The following is a 26,630-nucleotide window of genomic DNA, read 5'->3' on the forward strand; positions in this document are numbered from 1 at the left end:
CTTTTGTGCGTTTTCCTATGAAAGACAGAAACACGTGTTCATTTCAACCCCTTACATGCATTTATTTTCAAAATAAATGTCCATCTTCGCAGGAAACTACTTGCTAGGAAAGATCTTACTAATAGTTCATTAGCAACCTCATTAGCTCATATTGGTCACGAAAGAAAAAATTAGTTCGCAAATTTATTCAAAAGATAGATTTGTACCAATGACTCCGGTTTCAAAACTGTTCCAAACAATGACTCTTTTGTGGGGCAGTTTTTACAACAGAGGAGGATAACGACAAGTGAATTTAGCTAATGAGATAACGTTAGCTTCCTCCATTTTGGAACTCTGGCTCTTCGTCTCCTCAAAGGTCAGCGCTGTCTCGACCGATTGCTGTGAATAGTGATCACATCACCAGCATGATATATCAATATTGTCTTAAACTTTGCCCTAGTCCAACTAAAATCATATCAATAAAACTAATACAGCTGGTTTATGATACAGGACTTTTATGACCACTTGTCTTTCGTACAGATGCAGAATACAAATTCAGCGTGTCAGAAACAGAGTCTTTATCAACCTGGAGAGTTCTTCGCATTATCCAAACCTCCCATAATAATGCTATTAAGTTCAGACAGCAGCGCTCTCAGAAGTGCCGAGTGAAATAACCTTGCCACACCAAGAAATATGCTTTTAGCCCACTATCATTCTGTAATTAGGAGAGCTGGTAGCGCGATCAAAGGCTTTCCACTGAACCCTGCTACTAAATGTTGCTGATGATCTGTCCAGGGGGAAAGCTAAGACTGACACGAAGATCATACCAAACAACTAGAGCTGGCTGCCTCATTCAGGTCTTAGAGGGAGGCCGGAGGGAGGCCCGTGAAAAAAAACGCACTTGCATGAGAATTTACCTTCCCTGCACGTCTGTCTTGGCACACAGCTTGTGTAAACACTACAAGGTGGTAAAGGACATGGAGGCAATGGGAAAACAAAGATCATTTTGATAGTAGGGTGATGGCTTCATGCACGGTTATCGATGGGAAAAGGGAGAGGCGAGAACCTCCTATATTAAATAACAGGGTGGAGGTGAACACAAATAGATTTAAATGAGCAGGAACACATGTAACCTGTGGGTTAGCTCTTTGTCATGTCTCCCCCGCCTGCTGGCTCTCTTCAGATCTTCTCTTTGTTTTCTCCCCTCTTTCCAGTCACTGCTGCAGCTGATGGAGTCTGTGTGGGGAAAATATGAAGATCACAGTCACAGGAAAAAGGCCAAAGCAAAGCTTTTCCACCCTGAACACAGCGAGGGAAATCAATCCTGCTGAAATGGAAATGAGGCACAACGAGAGCATGAAGAGCAGGAGCGCCATGGTGGGCGACAAAAGGCAGAGGGTTGGGGGAGGAGAAGGGTTTGTTCTGTTACAACTCCAAAAACATGTTTCAACTTGTTGAAACTGCTGTGTCAGCATACTGGCCTGAATCGCGTACCCCCCCCCCACCCCCCATCTTGTCCTCTTTCTCCCTCCTTCCTTCCATCGACCTACAAAGGAAAATGTTGGCGATTACAGATCGATTCAAACCTTTCCAAACGGCACGGAACAATAAAGCTAATCCGTCTGTCCCTGGAACAGTCCAACCAAGAACAGTGGAACGTGAATGGCATTTCAGAGCGGGGTCGCTGTCTATTAAGCCACCGCACATCTCATCTAAGAACGCTCCAGAATGAAACATGGGGGAACTGGATAAATGAGCTTCTCCCCTTTCCCTTCGCCGGGGGTGAAATTGATTTATACCTTGTGTGTTATTCGTCACAGAATTCATTATCAACCCCTTTGTGACTGATGCTCATCTTTTCATCATCATAGTGAAAATGGCAATTTGCAAGGAAGAGGTTTTAATATTGTAACATCACTGCAGATGGTAAACAATAATAGGAAAAAAAAGCAATGGCACATATTCTGTGCTTTCGGGCTTTGTACCAATCTGTCTGTCTGACTCTGTGAAGATGCAGATAGAAAGGCATTCTGATATGCTGCTAGATACGAGCAAACAAAGACACACCGCAGCGCTATCAGCTCTGTGTTGACGCCACAAGGTCCAGAGTTGTCAAAAGAATCTGACCTCCATCTCTGTGAGATTACAATAATGAAAAAGTGGAAAATGGATATAGATCAAATGTGTGTTCAAACAAACTTGTTTGGCGTCGGGGCTCAGCATATAACAATGTCGCCTAGGCAACTCAGGCACCCTCCCATTCACCCTTTGGTGAATATTTTCCATCTTCCCTCATTCTGTCGGATGGTGATATGAAACTGTGTGTCACATGATGATTGAATTTAAAGTTGTACAATTGAAATAATGTCAACAATTAAGATTATCAACAAATAATGTATCCATATTTCTCACTTGGTAAAAATGTGTGAACAAATGTTAAAATATCACAGTCCTATGTTGTTGTCTATATGTTTTCTATGCTATTACAGATGCTTTTGGAGGGGGGAATCTACATGGGAAACCACCTGCTTTGCCTCATGATCCTCCTCCAGTGTTGGTTTCCTCATGATTTAAGAGGGATTTCTAAGCACCTGGTTTGTTTTGACACGCAGCGCCCGAGAGCAGCGCACAGATCAGCCAACCACATCTACACTTTGATTCAAAGATCAATGCACAAGTTCAAACACTTTTTTGTCAACTTTGTATTATGGATGTTCCGTATATTTCTTCTTGCATGAAAGGAGAATGTAATGATTGATGTGACAGGGTCAAAGCAGAATGATTCGGTATATGTTTAGCACACTGCTGACAGAGTATGACAAACGATTACAATAATTAGCATATTTATGTACAAAATATGCTCAATATAGGCATTACATTTTTAATCTAGTAATCAAGTACATATATGTTTCATTTTTATATAATATTTAAAATATAACTAAATACATTTTCATAAAAGGTAAGAGAGAAGAAAAAAAAAGAGAAAATAATTAAAGTTCTGGAAATTGTGCATAAATATTTCCCCGAACACCAAGCAGCCATGTCAAGAAAAGTGTTTCAAAACCTGTTACACAACTAGCAATTTTTTGTTATTTATTCACTCAAGAGCGATTCTTAGTCCGCACATCAACAAAGTGCACACTGCGTTCCATTTGCCTGTCAGGCCCTCAGCAGAGCCTCCACAGAGAACGGTAATAGCTTCACAGCGGGACTCCTGACTGAGCTGCCATGAGGGCCCTTGACAGAGCCGGCATGAGGACCTGCCTGATCGGCAGAAGTGTCTGCACACCAGCCCTTAGCAGTCAGAGGTCTGGGATCAAAAGTCCTGGTGGGTGCAGTGACGTCAGGCCCGCCCACGATACCTTGATTCAATCCAGAAATTGAGCGTGTGACTGTTGAAAGGCCATTAGAGTCTATTATTTCTGTTGGTTTTGAGGGGGGTTTGACATGGTATAGACCTGACAAGGTGCTGCCATGATGTTTGTGTATTGGTCTTGGTGGGAGCTCTGGTAAGTCTTTCTTTTCACGGCCTTGGCAGCTATTCAGACCCTCCTCATCCTTCCTGGTTCGCTCTGAGCTCTGGCATAAGGAGTCAGTGTGGTCACCTTCGGCGAATGACCTGCTCTTTAGGTGGAAGAACTGATAGAACTGGAAGTCACACTCATACAGAGGCTTATATTTATACACAGGCACATAACTGGACGCCCCTGCAGTGGTGGGTTCCTTGTTGAGAAGACAACAGGGGAGGCTTGGAGAGACAGGCAGGGGCGGAGGGTGCAGCATGGGGACGAGGCCAGAGGAGGAGAAGGAAAGGTTGCTGTGCAGCTCCCTCTGTCTCAGCTCTCGCTCCAGCATCACGTTCTCCAGCTCCTTGTCTGCAAAGGCTCGCCTCTTCCTCATCCGGCTGCTGATGGGGGGACAAGTAAAGTGTGTTTGGTCGCTCTGCGTCTGCTTCGGCCAGCACGAGGTGTCTTCCTCCGGCGGCACCACTGGTTTGAGCCCTGCACAGAAAGCAAAGCCACACACTGCCGTTTCTGTGTTCATGTATTTAATTTATTAAGGAATAATTTATTTATTCCAACCAATTATTTGTCATGTTTATGTTTGAGTACTTTGTTCTTCATTATTTTAATTAAGCAGTTGGTAAGCGGTGTCATTTTTGTTTTACTGAGAGGCTGAGGGGGCTATAAAGAAGATAAAAGCCTCCAGGAGGTATTAATATACACTGTGTATTATATTAATGGCCTGTTGTTGTGAGATAGTGAAGGCACAGTGATCAGGCTGCTCAGATAAATTAAATTAAGTGTGTGTAATGCAGGGTAATGACATCCAAGAAGAAGAACTGGTAGTTTGGGTCCAAAGCAGGACTTGAGCATTGTGTACATAACGCATGTACATAAGAGCATGCACTTGTGTGAAGTATGTGTATTAGTCTACTCGTGGAGACTAAAATATGTTTGTTTCGGTGACGTTGTAGGGACTAATGTCTGTCTCAGCACAAGAATCTGGTATCCACAAAGTCAAACATTTATTTGGGGTTTAGACTTGGTTTTTGGTTGAGATTATAGAAACAGGATGGGAACACAGGTAGTGGTTAGACATGGACGGATTGTGGCTGATGATGAGGTAAACTTCAGTGAATCGATGTCCTAATAAATCCTTAAAAAAAATATTGAGCTGAATTATGTAGTGCTTTTGTAAGCGATTTTTTATTTTTGTTTGCACTTTACAATCAGCGTTGTTGGCCCAGTATTTATGTGCTTGTGAAAGGAATTGAATGAGAGAGGACATGTTAATTAAACTTTACCTTGCAGGATGCTCTTAGCCAGCATGCTTGGCTCGGCTGCTCTCGCGTAACGCTGATACGCAGTCCTTCGCGATGGACCTGCACACCTGGCCCCCCTCTTACCCTGCAGAAACATGGGAACAGGAATTAGACACTTGGACATACTAATATTGTACTGCGACTATGCCCCAAAGGTTATTAAAGTCAATTAATACATTATAGAGGCAAGTAGATCTCTTTATGGTTATAACATTTAAGAATGGGGGTTATTTAGATACTCCCTCTGTTGACACTGGAAGATGCAGCTACTAAAGGTAAACAAAAGTCATTTTATGGTAAGTTTGGGTTGCTTAACTTTGGTTGTTTGTTTTGTTTTGTTAATTGTTTTTTTCTGTTTGCCCACCCTGAAGTTCCAAGTTTAAACGTGTGTATATATATATATATATATATATATATATATATATATATATAGTATTTATTGTTAAAGATAGTTCAATCTCCACAAGACTTTCAGAAGAAGATGAAGAAGATGAATAAACTAACCTGACAGCTCACTCTTGCGTATAGAAAATAACTAACAACATGTAACTCTAATGTTTCGAATCTTCAAAAGTATTATTCTGTTTTGTAGTTACCTGTATTCTGGTTTTAAAATATTGAGCAGTCTTGTATGATGATGCCCTTGGCCGTGAGATGGTCAGGCTTCTGTTACACACTTTATTAGTTGAACATATGGATAATCGTAATACATTTTTAGATCGCAGTATGCGCAATATTTGTTAAAGGTGAAATGGGTGTCATCATATTTTAAATAAAATATTGTTGTGCTGCAGAGATGTCCTGGCCTACACATCATATTAAACAGATTTAAGAAAACATCTTTCTTTGGTACAGATCCCTGCAGAAATCCTACCATACTCCTTAAAATCCTAAATTACTATATCACAAACCATATTGTAATTGTGTAAATATATATATATATATATATATATATATATATATATATATATATATATATGTATATATGTATGTTATATATAAGTATGTATTGATAAAGATAGTTCAATCTCTACAAGACTTTCTGAATAAATGAAGATGAATAAACTAACCTGACAGCTCACTCTTGCTTACAGAAAAGAACTAACAAAATTTAACTAAAATGTTTCAAATCTCCAAAAACATTATTCAGTTTTGTAGTTACCTGTATTCTGGTTTTAGAATTTCGAGAAGTATGTGATGCCCTTGGCCGTAAGATGGTCAGGCTTTTGTTACACACATTAGTTGAACATATGGATAATAATACATTTGCAAATTTAGCCTTGCAGCTTTTATTTCTAAGCACTTCTGCGTGTAAAATATTTATCTGCGATTTCTCTTCAGAAAATTAAATCCAGTCAAAGAAAAGTACAATTGCTCTATTTTCTGACCTTTAGTCTCGAGTCACTTTCAATACTGTTTTAAACTCACGCGTTGGGCTCATTTTGATATCACTATCGGCCTGTTAATGGCGACTAGCCGCCTGATAGTGGATACTCATGGATAATCATCTACCGGAGGTCATGGTTAAGCCATCTGTTTATCCTCCACCACTTCTCCATCACCGACCTGCCCTCGTGCTCTCCTCACCTCCGCAGCTTGCTGCCTCCTCAGAGCGACCTGCGCTGCCATGACGCGCTGCCGCTCCACCACCAGCAGGCAGCAGGCGCAGCGACAGTCCCTCCAGCGGCAGAAGCGTTTGTGGCCTTTCAAACACGACACGACGCCGTGGTTTCGACAGCGGGCGCATTTGGGGCTCCGGGTCATCTTGCGCGGCTTCGGCGGATGGCGCTCCGGAGCCGGGGACGCTTGATTCTGCCCTCCGTCCCCGACGCATCCGTCAGGACTTGTCACGTCTTCCGATTTGAGTACATCAAGTGTGGCTGTGGTCTCCAGCTGCAGGCCTCCTTCCAGCTGAGAGGACATCTATGACTAATGACACCGGAATCCCACTTTGAATCCGTGGTACACTTTGTCGGTGTTAACGCTGAGCACTCTGTTACGCAAAAGACCAAACCGGATTCAAGGACCAACACGTGATTGGTCACTTACTAAATTAGAATCAGGAGGAATGAATACATGAATTGTCTTGTTTTACGCATAGAACAACTGGCACAGACTACAACAGGTCTTCTTAATTGAAGTAAGTCAGACGCATTCAGAGCTTCGGAGAGGCGGACTCCCATTGGAGGTGGGGTGTCGTGCTGCAAGCCGGCTGCTACATGACAGGGTTTCAGGGTGGAAACTTCGCAGCCTACCGCCAGACGTTTGAAATGTTAAGCATCGCTCAGCTGCTCTCTGACGCCGTTTCCAAGAACAAGCAGCTCGTAGACCGGGCACACAATGCCGAGCTCCTGGCGAAGGACCGCGAGCAAAGATTTGAGGGAAACAAGTGTGCAGCAAAAGGGAACTGCCTCTCCCTATAAACACGCGCATCCTACCTGCCCTGTCCTGCCCGGCCCACCTGCGAGGGAGCTCTCCTATTTCAAGAGATGTGGGATCTTGCCCGACCCACATCTCCAAGTTATTATACTTATCATTATTTTAATATTAGTAATAATATATATAGATACATCTATATATAGACACACACACACACACACACACACATATATATATATATATATATATATATATATATATATATATATATATATATATATTTAGAGCGAGATAAGGGGGAGAGAGAGAGAGAGAGAGCTAAAGGAAAGGCTTACTCATTAGGACATGTGTGCGTAAGGGTGCATGTATATATATATATATATATATATATATATATATATATATATATATATATATATATATATATATATATGTGAGCTCTGTGTTTTACCAGACTGATACAATATGGACTAATTACGCACGCGCCTTGGGGTGAACAGCCTTGTGGGCGAATGAGAGACAGGCAGAGAGAGAGGGAGAACTACATTTTCACATTACTTTCACACTCATATTTATTCATTATAGTGTTAAATAATTCAATGATTTAATCGCTCTCTTGATGTTTTAGTGCCAGCATTACTGGGCCTGAAAGATAATAATTGACATACATACATATTCCCACTTAAAGCATATAGGTGAGGGGTTTTAACACCAAGAGTGCATTATTAAAATGCTCAACTTTTTTAATTGCATACTGCTGTCAGATAATTCCCCGATGTGATGCAACAGATGTTAGTAATTGTTAATACTTGTTAAGTTTATGATTAATACATGCTATATATTGACTACTATTTGTGCACACTAGAGTCATTTATGCACTCAGTGAATTCCATTGGATGTTGATGATATGCTGCACTCACCTCCTCATCATACACCTAATGCTGATACACAGCATTGTTGTGCTGTGTATAAAAAGAGCTGATGAGTTAAAATAAAAGTACCATTGACTCCAGTGCGATGGCATGAAAAGTGTGCTCCCTCCTGGTTCAAGTCTGCCATTACACCCAGGGTAGTTCTTCCAGGAGTCAGGGCGTACTCATTTGTATGATTTCCATTTGGGAGAAGGTATTCAAATAAATCTGATTTTCCCAATGTGACCCAACACTGAACAGTGCTTTCCATAACCAAACTAGTTACCACTGATCACTAACCCTAATCCCACTACCCAAGTTTAGTTCACTATTTTTCCACTCCATGCCTCAGGCAAACACTGTTTAATACATTATGTATATGAATATACTAAAACAGCTGAAACGTATATTTAAGTAGTACATGCTTTTTGAACAATGTATTATTCAGAGAGAAATTATCTCAAAAAGCATGAGATTAAATGTAACATGTGCAAAGTTTGGAATTGAAAAGTAAAATGTAAAATCATTATAAAAGGTTTCCATATTGCCTTTTATATTTTCAGCATTCACATTCTGTTTTAGTGATTTTTTTTTAATTGTGAGCTCATCTTTCAAAATAATTGATGTCTAAAACAGATCTCGGCGGACCAACATTCATTCCACGTGTACATCTAAAAGTTAAAACAACTGCAAATGCACTGAGGTAACAAGCTAAACCCTTATATGAATAGCTCTCTTAAAAAAGAAAATACATACATATGATTTTCACACTGCAGGCTTCGGGGCTCAGATGGCAAAGGCCCAGTCACTTCTGGTCGTGATCCTAGACTTAGTCATGGCCAGAAGAGCCCTGCCAGGAGATGTCTGCCGTCAGCTCATAAAAGGTTAAAAGATCAGATATCAAAGATGTATGCAGCAGCAAGAGCCAACCAAGCCTAAGAATATGATCACCAAGGTGATACAACCAACGGATACAGTGTGGCTACATTGTCATGAGCTGACACTTTGTCCTTTTTTAATAATCTGCAGAAAGTAAATCTTTGTAAATATTAGATCGATTTAGTGTTTCCAACACCTGGAAACATTTTCAAATCTTTGGACAGGAGTGGCTTTTGCAGGTAAAGCAATATGTATGAATGGAATAAGTATTTTCTCAACCAGATACAGTCGTATATGCTTCTTATCACCATCAAACAGAATTATGCTGTGTGTAGATATGAGCAGTGGTGTAGATGGAGCCAACTTATCCACCACCATGCAGTTCAACTGGTGACGACATACCTCCAGTTTTCTACAGTGCTCCAACTAACCTTCAAAGGGAATTTGGAGACATTTTAGTCCCGGTGAAACTCCTCCTTGTCAGGTGAAAAGCAGCAGCCGCGCTGACCCCATAGAAGGAAGCAAGGAAGGCATTATCAAAGGAAGCGTTCCCCGGGGGCTTCAGTGCTCTGGGGAATTGGTTATAACCAAAGGCCTTTTCTCACAAATGAAAAAATGAACACATGGTGTATTGCACACAGTCTAACATGGTTCACCAAGAAGATGAAGTACTTCTCACCCTTTTTAATAAAGAAAGATATAAGAAAAAAAGTAAACATTGCAAATGTGTCATGGCGGGTGGTGCAACATTGGACAATAACATTAAACAATCAACAACAATCAAGTTAATCAAATAAAAATGTGTTAGGCTAAATCTTAGAATTTGACCATTTCCAATTAAAAATGTGTGATGACCATAATTTGACTCAATCTCCATCACAATGTAAAGATATTACATTTCATAAACAGTGCTTAAAACATTAATATCAATTTAATTATTATTATTTTTGGGCCGGTCCCCAAAAGAAGCATTCATAAGGGCAGTATTCAAACATGAAATACTGACATTACATTACATTAAATAATATAACACCATGATGTTGTAGATATGACAATATAGTAAAGAATAACAAATAATAGTAATAATAAAACAAATGAACGTGAACTACTTGATTGCAAAACAAGAGAAGACTGTCTCTATGTCTAAATGAGACCAACTTTATTAAGTAATAACCAAAGGCCAAAGGGGATGTTAAAGATTAAGGGCGTTATATGACAAAAACACACAATAATGTGCATGTATATGTCTGTATACCTATATATACATATACCTCTGTAAAATAGTATACCCACGAGATGCTGCAGCTACTGATGCTACACAGAGGGAGCAGTCATTACTTGCATTGGTATGTGTCAGAAAAACATAAACAGGTTGCTCAAGGCATTTAATCAAACCACAAATGCTTAAAATTTTCGGTTGAGAAGAGTCTACAGATGGATGAATGAGTACGTAATGGGCGGGACGTGCATTATAGCATGTCTATGGGAAAGTGGTACCTGTAAGTACCCCCTTATTAATACCGTCAGCTCTGCTGTACCGCCTGCAGTGGAGTGCATCTCTAAAAGCCGGTTGAATCACAGACAAATTGACCGTCATCAGCAATGACATGGTGCTCCGGCCTTCCCGTCACACGTCCGCCTCCTCCATCTACTGTGTTGCATGTCCTGCGGTCGTGCCGAGAGTCGTGTCCATCGACTTCGATTTTTTTTGTAGCAGAGATGGAGTTTGACATGCTGCTTGGCTCCCACCACTCGACCTGCCAGCGCGTCCTCCGCCACCTGCCTCTCCCTCTATGACTGACGCCCTCAATCAACTTGTGAAGTCAAAAGAAAACACAGGTGGCAGACATCCTGTAAGTTACAGTCAAGGACGAGAGCGCCGCTCCAACCTTGTGTGTGTCATGTGCTGAAGTTTAGAGAAGGAAAACAGAGGAGCTGGGAGGCAGGGGGTGCGTTTTCAAACACAATCCTGAGCTGAATGTCAATTCACTTCAAAGAGAGAAATAAAAAAGGCAGTCGCCTATGTTTCGCAGCGTCTTTACACAAAGGCTTTTTTCACCTTTATCCACCTACTTCCAGAGAGCAGGAGACACCTTGGCAGTTATCAGCGTAAGGCAGAGGCCATTAAGCTGACAGATTTTCCAAGGGAGGTTTAACCTGCACCTTAGAGAGTATTTGAGTCTGTCAAGCCTGTTAAGACGGAGCAACGCTTTGCTTAGATAAATGCACTTCCAACCTCATCATATAAGACACGGTCACGTTGTTTTGGTAAATCTTTTTAATATGCAACACACAGCATTTGTCTGTTTCTGTGCATCAACTCAAACAAACTAAGGACCAGTTACATGAACCAGAGTGGGGATTCTGCTGATACTATAAAATCACCTCCTTTAAAGTTACTAAGAGGAACTTTCAACTGGTAAATCAGTCTCAATGTTATACTGTAGTTTTATCTTTTTATTAAATAAAACTCAACTTGGGTTGGGACACCGGGAGAAGGTCTACACTGCACTCATAATGTGTGGGCATCTTAAGGAGAAAGCAGGAACAATAAAGAGATGATGAACTTTATCCAAGGCACGGAATGTTCCTGATTGATCTTTTCAGATATATTATGTTTGCACAAGTGTGGGCAAGAGAAGATTGTGCAGCAGAAATATATATATATATATATATATATATCTGGTCAGAGATTTTTCGATTTTTAAACAGTTTAATAAAGATTTGATGTTTAGGAGAATAAACATGCTTCTATTGGCTTTGGTTGGATATGTTGTGCTAATTTCCGTGCAGGCACCAGCCAGCCAGAACGAGCATGGTTGTGGGAATAATACTCCTTTATTTGGTAATTCGTGTATTCACAGAGAAAATGAAAGAGAAGAGAGAATGGGAGAGAACCAGAGGAAGACTTAGAATGAGTCACGAATGAGTAAAGACCGGCTGGGTCTGTAGCTTTAGATGTGACCATAGCTACATTTACGTCTGAATGATGTGATGCTTGATGACCTGAAGATAAATCCTCCAGGAGCCAGAAGTTGCCCCCTCACGGTCCATTTGAGCCAACACTTTGCACTGCTGGCTTCAGCATCTCAGCATAAGTCCATCCTGTCCTTTATTCTTCCTTTGTTCTCTCCTTGTTCTCTTCTGTCTGCTGTTTATTGTGTTACTTCACTGCTTTCTTTCTCTTTTTCAGTTGTCTATATTTTAAGCAGAATGATGAATGTAAAATTGGTCAAGTATATCTTTTCTTGTTTATCTTTAATAATGAGTTTGACAAAGCTAAGCCAGCAGCAATTAAACCAATTGGGGACCCAAAGATAGAGGGGATGTTATGTTTTTGATTTTGGACTTTTGATAAAAATGACTATAACTGTTTGCTACAACAGTCATGTAGCAGAGAGACCGTTTAGCATCTCTCTTCATAGCACTACATAAATCTGTTTGCATGACTCAATCAACATGAATCACGGTGTGCTGTCATAGATCATGTACTCGACCGCACGGCTGAGTAAATTAATGAAATGTGACAAGTTTGTCATGATCTCATGAACATGAATCAAGATCAATGAGGCAGTGTCACATAAACGGGCCGAGAGGAAAATATTTGGTTTCAAACTCATAATAAGAATAAGAATACATTGTTCAAACCTTAGACCGATGCATTTGTGATTCTCCAACAAAGCCTTCTTCTGTACGGTGACTTTCCCAACACAAACAAAGCTCCCTCTAGACCCTCAGTGATCAGGGGACACCCCACATCACACAAACTCACAGACCATGATCAATGTTCTATTTGACACGTCTGGTTTCAGCCAAATCAATGCAGGTGCTCCCTGAGTCTGTTATGTCTGCTGAATGAATTTAACCCTCCTTTGCAATTATATCTCAGCATGATCCTGAAGTCTGCACAGGGAGCACGCTGACATTCTTTGTGTGTCTGTGTTGACTATTGATTTAGTCTGTTTTCAGGCTCAGGTTAATGAGAGCTCTTAAATAATGCAGACACAGCAGCGCCATGTCGACAGCATCTCATGCACGCCCCCTTTTCTTTCCTCACCTCCCTCCCTCCCTCTTTTACTATCATTCCCTCCTTTCCCCATTGTCATTTCCCCCTGCAACATCTGAGCATCCATAGGGTTAGGTTGAGGAAGGGTACCCCTGCCACACTTCCAATCTCACCACCTCTGATCCATTGTCTTCCTGACCGGCGTGAGAATCAAAGGCGCACCTTTCTCCCAGAGATGAGATACCTTGTGCTGCAATAACCGCAGAACAAGAGGCTCCCAATTTAGTCTCTCCCTCTACCTCCCGCATCAGATTGGATCTGTTTCTGCAGGTTTATTGGCTCTTTTGTCTTCCAGGTTGTCTTTGGGCTATCTCACTGAAGGTGTGGTTTTATGAATTATATGCAATATCCCTTCAGAAACAAAGCCAAGCAGCGCATTGTGTAATTACTGTAGTGTAATGAGCCTCCAGATGAATAAGCTCTTTTAAAACAGCATTTCATAAAACACAGCTCTGCAATGCGTAAGAAAAAATGCAGTTGAATAAGTTTCGACGAATTAGAAGTGCTTCGTTTCTCTTCGCTTGTCCCACAGTTCCCACTAGAGACAGGTCCACTTTTGAGGCTATTGAGGTAAAATATTTGAAATATTCAAATCCTCAAAATATGATTTAAATATAATTATGACAAGGTCTGAAAAGTAGACAGAAATAGCCTCTGTATTTGCTTAAAATAGAAAATGATGAATTCCTCAGTACTTGTTATACGTTTTTTCTTAGTCAGGAACGCAGTGGATTTCGCTTACGGTGGAGTTGATGAGGTCCCTGGCAGATTCAGCACAGGCCTCTGACAGATGCTTTGCAATGCAAATCACATCATTATGACAAAATGTGAGATTATTCTTGGATGACTGTTTGCACCGGGGAGCTGTAATAAATGGCTGCTAATGTGATTTTATTCTGGCGGGATGGACAAACTACACAAGTACAGAACATATAATAAAGATAATCCCGGCTCTGAAGGCTTTAAAAAAAAAACAACAACAAAAAACATCAAAGTTATTCACAAACAGATGGCTTTCATGTATCTCTCTTCTGGAAGTGTCTTCAGATACTCATTGGAGAATATTAATTGACATTTGGCTTTAAGTATTTTTTCACAAGCAAGAAAGCAGGTAGTGGGAAGAGAGAGAGAGGCTGTGCACATGAGTGTATGCCAATGGTGAGCCTCCTATCCACCTGCCTGTGTTTGATCATGATGTGTGCGTTGGAGGAAGGCAGAGAGTGGGTTTCCCTGCACAAGCTGCACGACTTCACCGCCTGCCCTCGCTGCTTCTCTCAGATCGGAAGGTATCTTCTCGTCTCTGCTCTCTGCTGAGTGCCTGCGACAGCTGGAAAGAATGTATGGAGAACAGTCGCTCGGGGTACATTATAGATGCTCTCACGCTTCACTGTTTCTTCCATTAAATCTACTCATGAATCAAATTAGCTTTCTATCCTCGTCTGTCACTTTTCTTTTTTTTAAACCACCAAAGGCGCCAGCCCCGCACTGTGGCCCCGATAAGTCCCGTGATGGAAGGAATATATGGAGTTCTACATAAATGAAATAAATAATAATAATGTCTCATAATATTTGGTGGAGAAAACACACCTAATCAGCATCTCCTGTGGCTGCTGGAAAACTCATTAGCATACAGAAATATTCTTTTCCACTTTATTGGGTCCTAATTGTTGATTTCTCTGACTGGATGGCTGCTTCCCCCTGAATAATGATGCCATGCCATCCTCCATATGGAAGAGTCAGCAACAGATAGAGACCGAGGGAGAGAGGAGAGAGAGAGATGAGATAGAAAGAGAGAGAGAGAAAGAGCAAGAGAGAGAGAGAGAGAGAGAGGGAGAGAGAGAGATGAGATAGAAAGAGAGAGCGAGAGAGAGAGAGAGCGAGAGAGAGAGAGAGAGATGAGATAAAAAGTGAGAGAGATAGAGATAGAGGCGAGAGAGATGAGATAGAAAGAGAGAGCGGGAGAGAGAGAGAGCGAGAGAGAGAGAGAGAGAGAGGGAGAGAGGAGAGAGAGAGAGATGAGATAGAAAGAGAGAGAGATAGAGAGAGAGGAGAGAGAGATGAGATAGAAAGAGAGAGCGAGAGAGATGAGATAGAAAGAGAGAGCGGGAGAGAGAGAGCAAGAGAGAGAGAGATGAGATAGAGAGAGAGAGCAAGAGAGAGAGAGATGAGATAGAGAGAGAGAGGACATAGAAAGTAAGCACTGAAGAAATGAAAACTATTAGACGTTCATTTACGCCTCCCCCCAACAACTTTCTTTTGACAGTTGAAAAATAACATGTTTCCTGGCTCCAGTGTGTGAGCAGGAGAATGTGAGAAGAAATGGAATAAATATGGTGTAAGACAAAGAGGATTGGACATCACAGCTCTTTACTTTGAAGACAACTACAGACGGGACTCATCCGGAGCCGCTAGGATTCTGCCAACTTCAAAAGAAGTGAAGTAATAAAAACAAAAGGTGTCAACTGAACCAAAACAACACAGCCGTCTGCCAATGAAACAAAGAGATAACCACAGCTTCAATGCTTCATGTCAGTGTAAAGATGCTTTTTACATCATATCTTGAGTCTCTTTCTTTGTCCATAAATGTTATGTCCAGTGATTGAGTCCAACTGAAATTCAAAAGGTTTTCCTATTGGCTAATGTTTTCATAATATGGACACAATTGAAACACAGAACAACAGAGAAAACAAAACGTCTGTGATCCTGACATATTAAGACATAGTATAAAATACAATACATAACAAAGAATGCTCATGATAGTATACGAGTTTTGTAATAAGTATTATTTTGTATAATCACTTGAGAATGGCAGGCAGTTGCCAACAAGTAAGATCTTATTCAACTTATTAATATACATTCATTTATATATGTATAAGTCAACTTTGGCGGATCCTTATCACTCAACTGAACCAGTGACGGGAGGCAGGCTCTTAATCCCCTCACCTCGGCCCTCCTATGCTGGCCTCCGTGTGCCGCGCCTGGCAGACCAACCCTCACCTGGGGTGCTGTGCTTGGCGGCTGGCGGCCTTTGAAGGATCCCGGTTTCAAAGACATCAACATCTCTTGCTAAGTGTGGGATCATGTGTGATGATCCAGATGCTGGCAAATAAAGAGAATAATAATAATGATGTCATCATGATTTCATAATGTTTGAAGTAGTTCAGGGGAGCTTTATTGAACCTTTAAGACTCTTTGACTGCCTTAGGAGTGATCAAACACTCTTTGTTTGTCATCGGTTTTTGATGCCGGATTTATATTCTAAACGTGCTCAGTCTCACTTAAGGAGATCATTACGGTGCCTGTAGTACACACACACACATGTGCCCATCAGTTATTTCAACCAGAGGAGATAGACTCGTCCCTTATTCATCACTTAATTCTGTATTTATTTATGAATAAAAAAGTGTGGCAATAATCCTGCTCACAGTTTTGGCTTTTGTGAAGCCATGCAGGTGTATTTATGTAGATAATAAACTAGCTCACAGCCTGGATTCAAGTTTAGACACTGAATTCTCGCGATTTTGTAGCAGAAGCGGTCCTCTCTACAGCAGTGATAGACCATCACACAACACATTTAAAGTCATTGCATTCAAATGAAGCGGCACACAACCAAGCTGCTGCTGTAGAGTGAATCTTTACTGTTTGAATACATCCCTGCTGTGGGCCAAGTCAAACAGCAGAGAATGTATTGCACCTGCGTCTGCTAATCTGTCATGCGGACATTAGCATTTAAATATAGATGTACAGCTCTGTTGAGGGAGATTATTATAGTTGATAGATGTGGTTTATTCTATCAGGAGCACAGCAGGAAGGGTGGGCCACTCCTCATCAGGAGAGGAATAGATGGCTATTATTAGTGACTTTGAATGTCAGTGTGTGTGTGTGTATGTGTGTGTACAGGAGTGTGATCCATTATGTTGCATAGCTATACACATTCATATACACAGATTCACATTCATAAGATATACATATATATTTAATAGATATTATTATAGTTATTGCACACGATAATGTTGTTAAATTATTTTTCTTTTGAAGCGGCCATAACTGGTGTATTAACAGTTAATTAATGACTGAATATAACCTCTGCTATGTCCTTCATCAGTTTATGGTGTTTTTATAAATAAATAAAAATGCATCTCAAGAATATTATCATCATTGTGAGTATAATGAACACACATTTTATATTTTAAATACAATATGTAATTTTATGACAACAACTGTGTTTTATAAGATATTATTACATAATACTAAAACTTGACACTGTGTTTGTTTGTGAGACTAAATATATATGTACAAGCTAACAGTGTATAAGTGATATGATACATGTATGTGCTAGTGTTGCCCCAGCAAAGATATTGGACCAATTGATATATAGTCTTTTTGTTTCATCTTTAATGTAGAAAGGAAAAAAGACTATGAACAGAAGCCAAGAGTTATACAATTGAGGGAGTAGGGGAAATCCATAGGGAGAGAAAATGATAAGAACGGAGAGATGAAGGGGCTTGAGGCTGAGGCTGGTGGTTGAACAGCTCGAGGAGGAGGCTGTAATGGCCTGCTAATAACTTGAACAAGTTGGAGCTGCTGAAATATGGATAAGACAAGAACTGCAGTACACTAATAAATACCATTAGAGAGAAAGGAACATGGAAGAAAAGGAGGGAACAACAGAATAAAATGAGTAATAGTGAAGGATGGAGTGGAGGGTAATTAGCGTGAATGGATGGTGAGAGGAAGAGTAAAACAGATGCAGGGAGTAGAGATGTTAGAGGGTTTGGAGTCAGATGGGTTAAAGAAGCCGTGGCTTTGGTTATATATCAGCTGCTGGTGTGTGGATAACATAATTGTATATCCATCTAAATGGATTGAGATTGTATCATATTAAATTTGGCTAAATCAGTTCATGTGTAATATTATATTAATGGGAAAGCCTACTTTTTCACATCATGATCAGTTTACTGGTTTAATTATGGGGAGTTCTACTCAGCCTGTGAAAACATAGTATGTCCTCTGTGGCTCTGGAGGGAACTGACTTAAGAATGAGAAAACTAACCACTGTGGTTTAATTGGGACGATCCGGGTCTTTAAAAGGCCCACAAAGAGCACTGAGGTCCCAAATGGAGTAAAAGTTTAAAGTTGTGGTTATTCCAATCAGAGTTTAGCCAAATGAAACAATCAAATTAAAATTGTTTTAAATCTTGGGTTTGGTCACTGTCCATCTGATCAAACCACACCTACAGTCATAATGAAGCAGATAAGCTGAGTTATTGAGAGTTAAACTCTGATAAATAAGACCTAAATTAATCATTGATTGTTATACATAGTCATACATAATCATTACAGATTTAAAGCTTTTTTCAGGGGCTTTAGGTGAACAGATTTAAAAGTATATTGACTTGTATTGTGACATATTGGCCCATGGATTTTTTTAACTAAATGTTTAAGTATAAATGTGCCTTTTACATTAATTGTTATATCTTAAATACAACATTTATTTCATATTTCATTTATTCTTATATTATTATAACTATAAAGATGTTGAAAAGATATTTCATTATTATTGTTGCAAAGGAGGGATGGTTTGAGGATAAAGGTGCTAGACAAAAAAAGAGATGGAAAATAGGGACAAAATGGAGGGATAAGGAAAATGCTATGGAGGGTAAAATTCAGTGTATTTGCGTGTCTGTGTTTGTGTGTGTGTGTGTGTGTGTGTGTGTGTATGAGAGAAACAAATTATGAATAAAAGAACAAAAGCTGCAGGAAAATCCATGACTGTGTACCGGGTTGCATGTTTGTACCAGGTGACTCATTTTCCACTTCAGGGGTAAGACATGCACCCCTGCAGACACGATCTCATGGAGACAAAGTCCAAAACACACGCAGGACACGCTACTTAAATTCTCAAACAAGTCTTAAGTTACTGAGAGTGTATGCTATTATTTTAGTGAAGTGAGATTGCCTCTGACTGGGATCTATGAGACAAAGTCCTGACTCTTATATTCCTCAGGACATTAACGTCCAGCGGGCTTGTAATGACTACACTTCAATTTTATCTCCATATTCTACACATTTATATCCTTATGTTGGTGCTGAAGATGGGTTATGTCTCTTCAGCTGACTCCATCTACCACTGCTGCCAAAGGCCTGGTACAAAATGATTTATTGTGTTTATCATGATGGATAGTAGAGACAAGTCAGCGTCAGAGATGAAAACACAACCAATCAAACTGGCAGAAACAAAGAGCTCAATGGTTGTGAACCATAAGCAGGTGAAGGCAAATCAATAACCTGCAACAATGCCTTGTAGATGCTATTTATCTATAGATATATGATATGCAGCATACAAATTACACATATATGCATGATTGTCATCACTGTTTCAACCAAACCTTGTTGCTGAGCAACTATAGATGAGTTGTGAGGGTTGACTTGAGGAGAAATACTGCCATATGGCCACAATCTGGTCCCTTGGACGTGCACTTGAGTTAGCACTGGCATGTATGTCTGTGGAAAAGCCTTACAAAGTTGTTATGCCTCAACCCCTGTGAAATACTTGGGGTGTACAACCTTTCTGTGTGTATCTGTACCACCATCAGCAGTGTATAGCTGAAGGCAAGGTTTGTTGTCACAGCAGACAGAAGAATAGGAGGAACGAGCAGAGAAACCAACAGATATCTCATTCAAAATCATAATGATTCAAACAACTGCCCGTGTGATCTGCAGCAGAGATGAAAAGAGAAGACAGTGCATAACAAAAATGTTTTAAAAACTTTAAAAAACTCTTTTCAGGCATGCTTCTTCTCAAATGATATATATGTATGTATATGTATTATATATACATACATATATATCATCAAGAGGCACATTTTACACTTCTTTGTGTTAAAGCGCAATGTATAATAGTTTTAATATATTTTTTGTTTCCTCCATGGACTATATGATTCGCACTTTAATACAAAGAGGTGTAACATGTGCCTCTTGATGAGGGCAATAGGCCACCAACGTTGATTTTAATGGACAGCCTGTTATACCACCACATATCAATCATATAAGTATAAGGCAACAGTATAGAACTATTGAGTAAACTGAATAAATGATTTAAATGTCTTTCTCATCCTCCTCTGTCTGTGTTTGTGTTTTAAATGCAAATTGGACTGGAGGCAGAAAGAAATCTTAATTTGACCAGTTAGCTGTGAATGCACTAATGGCTGTGCCTCATCCTCCACCCCAAAGTCCATTTAGTTTTAGATTGGTTCATTCTACTTGCAGCCATCACAGTTAGATGTCGAAATAAACACTTGTTATGGCGTCAGTTTGGAGGTCACGAGCAAAGATTTCCATTTGCAGGCATCTATTACGCACTCATACGACAACATCATTTGAAAACAAGTGCTGCAAGTGCAACCAGTCACACACAACTAGATGTTTTTCACCACACGCACAAACACAAAATGTCACCAGTCAATTTGTTCACTTCCTCCCCCTTTCATCCTTCCCTCACTACCTTTTCATAACAACAAAAATATCCGAGAATGGGATGTGTATGAGGGTGTATGTGTGTGTGTTTTGCCCAGCATTTAGCCAGTGTAACAAGGCACTAATAATGGAGTCCAGTCAGGCCTGTCTGACACCATTGTTATTACGCCCTCCTCTCAATTACCAGCCACTAGTTTTAGGCTGTACACACTTTGACACACACACACACATGCATATTCACTCATGCGGGTACGAATGCAAACAAGACACAAGAAGATGAGAATATTTAAGGGAATTACTGTGATTGGAGGGTAACCGCTGTCCAACAGTCAAATGTGACAGCGAAATCTCAACCTTCACTTTGGCCGTTGAGTGTTATCCAATGCGGGATGGCAGCGTATATGAGACATTATGCAAATTAAGTTGAGGCGACATTTCCAGATGACTGACAGGTTCCCTAACTGGCAATTAGCCTGTGTCGGTTTCTCATTGGCCAGAAATGTGTGACTGTCTGGTGACAAGTGAAATGGATATACCCTCCTGGCTCTCAGGCATCTAATTACATCTCTCTACATCTCTCTGTCCCTCCATCCCCCCTCTCTTTCAGTTTTCAGTTTTCTTTTTTTTTTACATCCTCTTCTCACTCCTCACCCAAGTATGGGTCATATTAAAAACAGTAAATCTCGTTGTTTGCTGAATATAAAATGTCTTTCATATTCCACGCTTCCCAATTTGTGACGCAGAAGTTATGTTAAAAATGTTTAGTGTTCAAGCCCAAAGTTATTTTCTCAGCCTTAACAAAGCATCTCCAGAGCCACAGAAGACATTATGCAACTTTATTTTACAGGTTTAATAGTCTCCATGACCAGTTATTCTTTTAACTAGTGGTCGAGATGTGGCTGTAGTACTTGGAGTAAGAGGCAAGAAATCTTTTTTTCTCCCTTATATTATTTATCATTTATATGTTGAATGGCAATCGTCTTGAGTGGCATGCATGAATGAAAGAATAGCGAGTGAAGTGTTGTGTGGTAAAAGGAAACACAAAGAAACGGCAGGGCAGCGTGGCGCGCATGGAGAAGAGAAGAGTTTCCCCTTTCTCTTTGCACCATGGAACAGGTGGGGTGTGTTCTTATAGGACTGGGAACACCAGGCGCCGGTATTTTCAATAAAAAACAACCTGACCACACCGACTGCATCTACAACATAAAACACAAGGGCAAGCATCCTGCCCAGCATCCCAGCATCCCAGCATCCCAGCATCCCAGCAGCCCAGCAGCGAGGTCATCCAACTCAGTCTGCAAACCACAGGATACGTTGAATGACAACATTTCTGAGCCAAAAATAAGTTTCATGAACACATTTCATATCAGCCTCACATCGCACTTGCAGAAAGGCACAACGACACATGGTTAGCATGGTAAAACATTTGGTTAGGTTTAGGCAACAAAACTACTTGGTTAAGGTCAGAAAAAAGTGGTTTGTGTTAGAATAACAATGTAACAACATGGTGTAACAACATGGCGTAACAACGTTCAACGTGTCTGTGGTTTTCAGAAACGAACAATGCTCACATTTTGTCTCTGTGACTTGGATGTGAATGTTGGCTTCGGCAGGCCTAAACATTCCCTCAGCATTTAGAGGGTTAAGCATCGTGCATAAGTGATGTTTCCTTGCAGTGTCCTATGGTTTGATATCATATACATGAATATATTATTCATCACATTATGAGTGCACAGTTGATTTATCTACAGTCAAGGGGAAATGCGCAGAGAGAGGGAGAGAAACATGAGGAACAGAGCTAGAAAAGAGTGTGAGAAGAGCAGAGGTTTTACACCGTGAGAACAACGTTAGGGGTGTCGCTTTCTCAACACATTATCCAGGATTAGACCCGCCCACACGCTGGAACGGTGGTTTTCATCAATGCAATCTAACATGTCCAAAATCCAGTTTTTTAGTAAGCAAGTCTAATAATTCAGTTAACGTGAGTAATCATTGCTTGTTACAGCTGTGCTCGCAATAGTTTGTTGGGAGTGTGCTGCTGCGAACAAACATCTTAATTAAGGGAGCCACACGATGTGCTCTGTGGCCACCGTCGTCTTCATTTGTCTTTGTGACAATGGAGCAGATTACATACAACTTCAGCCGCGGGGTGGATTGCAACACACTGCATCTGCACTGATGACGGTTGTCAAGTAGAATATCAGAATTAGCATAATTGGTAATAGTTCGGATGAAAGTAGCATCCAACGAAAGTGAAGTACATCTAAGTCACGAGCTCCCGAAAGAGCCCAGCGTATGATTATGAGGAAAGTAACGGGTGTGTTTGACTCGTGATTTTACTGAGCACACGGTTTATCTGCATGATCAAGTGTTCACTTTACCAACTAGCACCAAAGAAAATGCAAATACTAGTGGATAAATGGGTTTCATGAATAATTTGAAAATGTGAAAGGTATTCTAATGAAATCTACCACAGAAGAAAGAGCAGGAACATAAAATGTGTTAAGCCCTATTCACTCTCTGATTCTCTTTGATTCTGCAAATCATCTCTCTGATAATGTTTGATAGTTTTCATTTCTTCATACTCTCTCTCTCTCTCTCTCTCTCTACCACACTGCATGTGACTTGTAGTGGTGGGTGTTTACATTTTTGGTCTCCGACTTCCTTCTGATGTGTAAGAAGCATGAATTTCACACCAAAGTCTATGTGCTTTAACTCCCTCTTCTATCAAATCGTCTGAATCTCCTCAAGCGTTTCAGTGAAATCCCCCAACAGTATAATCAAACATTTGGGTTTATACACAGTTCCAGGCCCACAACCCTGTGTCTAAGCCCACAGCCTGCATGTCATTCTAGTGTCACACTCACTGGGGAGGAAAAGCCTGACACTGTCTGTGCATGGAAATGGTCACGTCATGGTTTCATATTTCAGAAGCTGGCCGATGTATCCCTGTTCATTGACTCGTGCCGTGGCATTGATGGTCTCTCCATCTTGAATGGCTGACAGGGTGTGGAGGACATCAACATACAGGGCCCCGTCTGGCTTTCCAAAAGAGCCAAACACCTTTGTCACGGCTGCATCTTTGGACCAACAGCGCGTTTCTCCTCTCGAGGTGAGACGTCTGCGTCTTGCTTTCACCCAGATATTCATCCTCTGGTAGGACTCTCTGAAGAAGACAGCGAAGTTGTTCATCAGGGAAAAAAGAAAGCGACTGGCCAGTACACACTGTGTTGTGTCTGAAAGCACAAAAAAGTACACTTAAGTCCATTCAATTTAAGTGTACTAACTAAGTATACTTTTTTGTACTATTGGTTAGTACACTCAAAGTGTATTAGGTAAGTATACTTTAAATACATGTGCTAAATTGAAATTCACTATTTTTGTAGTTAGTATATTAAAGTGTAACTTACGGTGTGCTGTAAGTTGTACTTTAACATACTACGGTTACTTTTTTTGTACTAAAATGGCACACACTGAAGTCGTACTTAAGTACATGTAAGTATACTTTTCTGTACTAATTACTGTGTGGCCCTGGGTCTTACCTTGGCTCTCGGCCCCTGGCTGCTGCTTCCAGCAGCAGAATCATCCATCTAGATGACATATTAACATTGTTTATAATGTTAGTGTTGTGTGTAACACACTGATTTTAGCATAACAAGCTAGCTGGTTAACTTAAGCGTTATTTGACACAAGTTATTAGAAATGATAAGATTGCACTTTTTACAAGTACCACCATGGAGAGCTTGCTCATCGATTGTAAGCTGATGACTACGGCTAACATGTTAAATTAGATCATCTCAATGATGACAACAGCGCCAGCTTGCTTATTTGATCAGATCATAACGGTCTCAATTTTGGACAGTTATCTAGCTAAGAGATGGTTGTGGATTTCAGGACGAGTCTTTCTGCTTCCTGGGCTCCACCCTAACCCAGGACCTCAAATGTGAGCCGAACATCAGCTCCATCACCAAGAAGGCTCAGCAGATGATGTTCTTCCTGAGGCTGCTGAAGACAATGATGGTGCACTTCTACACCGCCATCATCGGCTCCATCCTCTGCTCCTCCATCACCGTCTGGTACGCTGCAGCCACTGCCAAGGGAAGTGTCTCATATTATTGCACTGTGTTTTTTGATTATTGTTATGCACCTTTTACCAAGTCAAATTACTTGTATGCATACATACTTATTATATATATATATATATATATATATATATATATATATATATATATATATATATATATATTATGATTTGGTCAAATAAATCTATAAAATACACACATGTTGTTGTGTGCCAACACAGTTCAACACATACTTTTGTGTTTTTGTTTGAAGGAATGCGTAATCTCTGTTTTTCATTACATCGTAAGGATGAATCCATGCACAGTTGAGAGATTGCCCAAAAGAACTTGCCGGGACGGCAAGTTAGTTCCCTTATAGGGAACGTTACCTCATCTGTGAAAAGCAAGCTAACATTCGCCAAGTCAATGCCAACACTTACCATCATATCACCATCACCAGTCAGTGGTTTCCCAAAAAGTCAGAGATTTGTAAATATGTTGATGCACCTTCCACCAGACATCTCTTCTTTTTCTCCTTGAGCTTTTCAGCTCCATCATTTAAAGGACTTACGTTTTGTTGCCGGTGCAATAACGGCTTTGTCTGCGAGTGAGTGACGCAAGTGTTGAGTAGGCTAGAGTGATTGACATTTAATAACACCTAAAACAAAGTCAGACTGATGGAAGAGATTAGATGAGTAAAGAAGATGGAAACCGTGAGTGTGAATACAGATCGTGAGTAGTATAAATGTCAGTCAGTGATTATTGACTTTAGGTATTAGAGTAAATTTAATGTGTTCTGTGAAGCATAGAATATAGTCGGGGCCGGTGATGTCAGAGGGAGGGCAGGTTGGTGATGGAGGTGGGCCGGTATTGGACCAGGCCAACCCTGTCGGCCAACCCACCCTGGCCTTACTCCATCTCTCCTTCATCCTTAAGGATCCGTAAACTATGTGGCAAAACCTTTGTACTCGTAGACATTCAAAAGGGAGATTGTGAGGGATGATTTCTTGGTATTTATATTAAGGAAAAGAGAACAGTGTTGTGGATCTCTTATCCATAAAGCTCCACAAAGATCACTTCATTACCACTTGTTTTTTATCACCTTTTCACTCCTAGTGTCATTACACTGTCCACATTGATTTATTATGTTCAAAGGGATCTGTGCACTTGAACTACTCAGAGGGAAATGTTAGATTACTCACATAAAAGGTTCTGCAACAGGTGTTCAGGTAACTTTAAATGACAAAACTAAACGTGCAGAAGCATTTGTTAGTCTCCCTGCTCTTACCCTCTCTTGAAATGTGTTTTTCTGTCTAATTCCATGTGTTGCTGCTGTCGATGCTAGGTCTTCCTTGAAAAAGGGTTCATTGATCTCAGTGGAACTAAATAGCACAAAGATCCATGTAAGCTACGAAAACAAACCTCAGACACACAACATGAGACAGATGAACAGGAACCCACCTTTCCTGCTGCATGCTGATAAAGAAAAGCCCCATCTATCAACTCTAACATCTGCCTTAGCTGTAAAACTTTATTTAAATGCTAATTTGTGTTTGACAGATTATAGGTACAGTATATTCTTCACTGTTTGACCAAGATAGCCAGTAGCAACATGGTCTTCTATGTGATTCAAAGATTTGATTGCTTTGAGATACCTCACCATTAAAGTTGTTTATGTTTATGTTGACGCTGGAATACATCAACATAGAAATGTGTGAAATGTGTGTCTAGTTGATGACATTCAATTTCATTTTATCATATGAAAGACAGGATTCTCCCCTTGTCTACCCACCTCGATTCTCCACATCGCTGCTATAACACACTTAGGATGTGTTATTTTATTGGGAAAGCAAATAAAGAAAAATAAAGATAAAGTAAAAGTTATTTAAATGCGAAGGAAACAGAAAATAATAATAGTGTGATCCAATGTTCCACAATACATATTTTCAGCAATGTCTGTTGTTTTGCTGCACTTCAAAAAAAAATCACACAAATCTATCTAACCTATAGATTCTTGATATGGGTGATGTATGGTTGTCAGTTTTTATAAAATC

The 26,630-nt window shown here is 40.3% G+C and overlaps 1 protein-coding gene across 1 annotated transcript; it reads right to left on the reverse strand.

Annotated features, from left to right (window-relative positions):
- Nucleotides 1–3,138: 3,138 nt before the first annotated feature.
- dmrt2b (doublesex and mab-3 related transcription factor 2b) lies at nt 3,139–6,727 on the reverse strand. The gene is made up of 3 exons (XM_034531298.1): nt 6,392–6,727; nt 4,787–4,889; nt 3,139–3,980 (listed from the first exon to the last, which is right to left on the reverse strand). Exons 1-3 carry the CDS (start codon nt 6,725–6,727, stop codon nt 3,139–3,141), a joined length of 1,281 nt encoding a protein of 426 aa, XP_034387189.1.
- Between the last annotated feature and the right edge of the window lie 19,903 nt (nt 6,728–26,630).

The sequence above is a fragment of the Cyclopterus lumpus genome, chromosome 4 (assembly GCF_009769545.1).
Source record: "Cyclopterus lumpus isolate fCycLum1 chromosome 4, fCycLum1.pri, whole genome shotgun sequence".
Classification (NCBI taxonomy): Eukaryota; Metazoa; Chordata; class Actinopteri; order Perciformes; family Cyclopteridae; genus Cyclopterus; species Cyclopterus lumpus.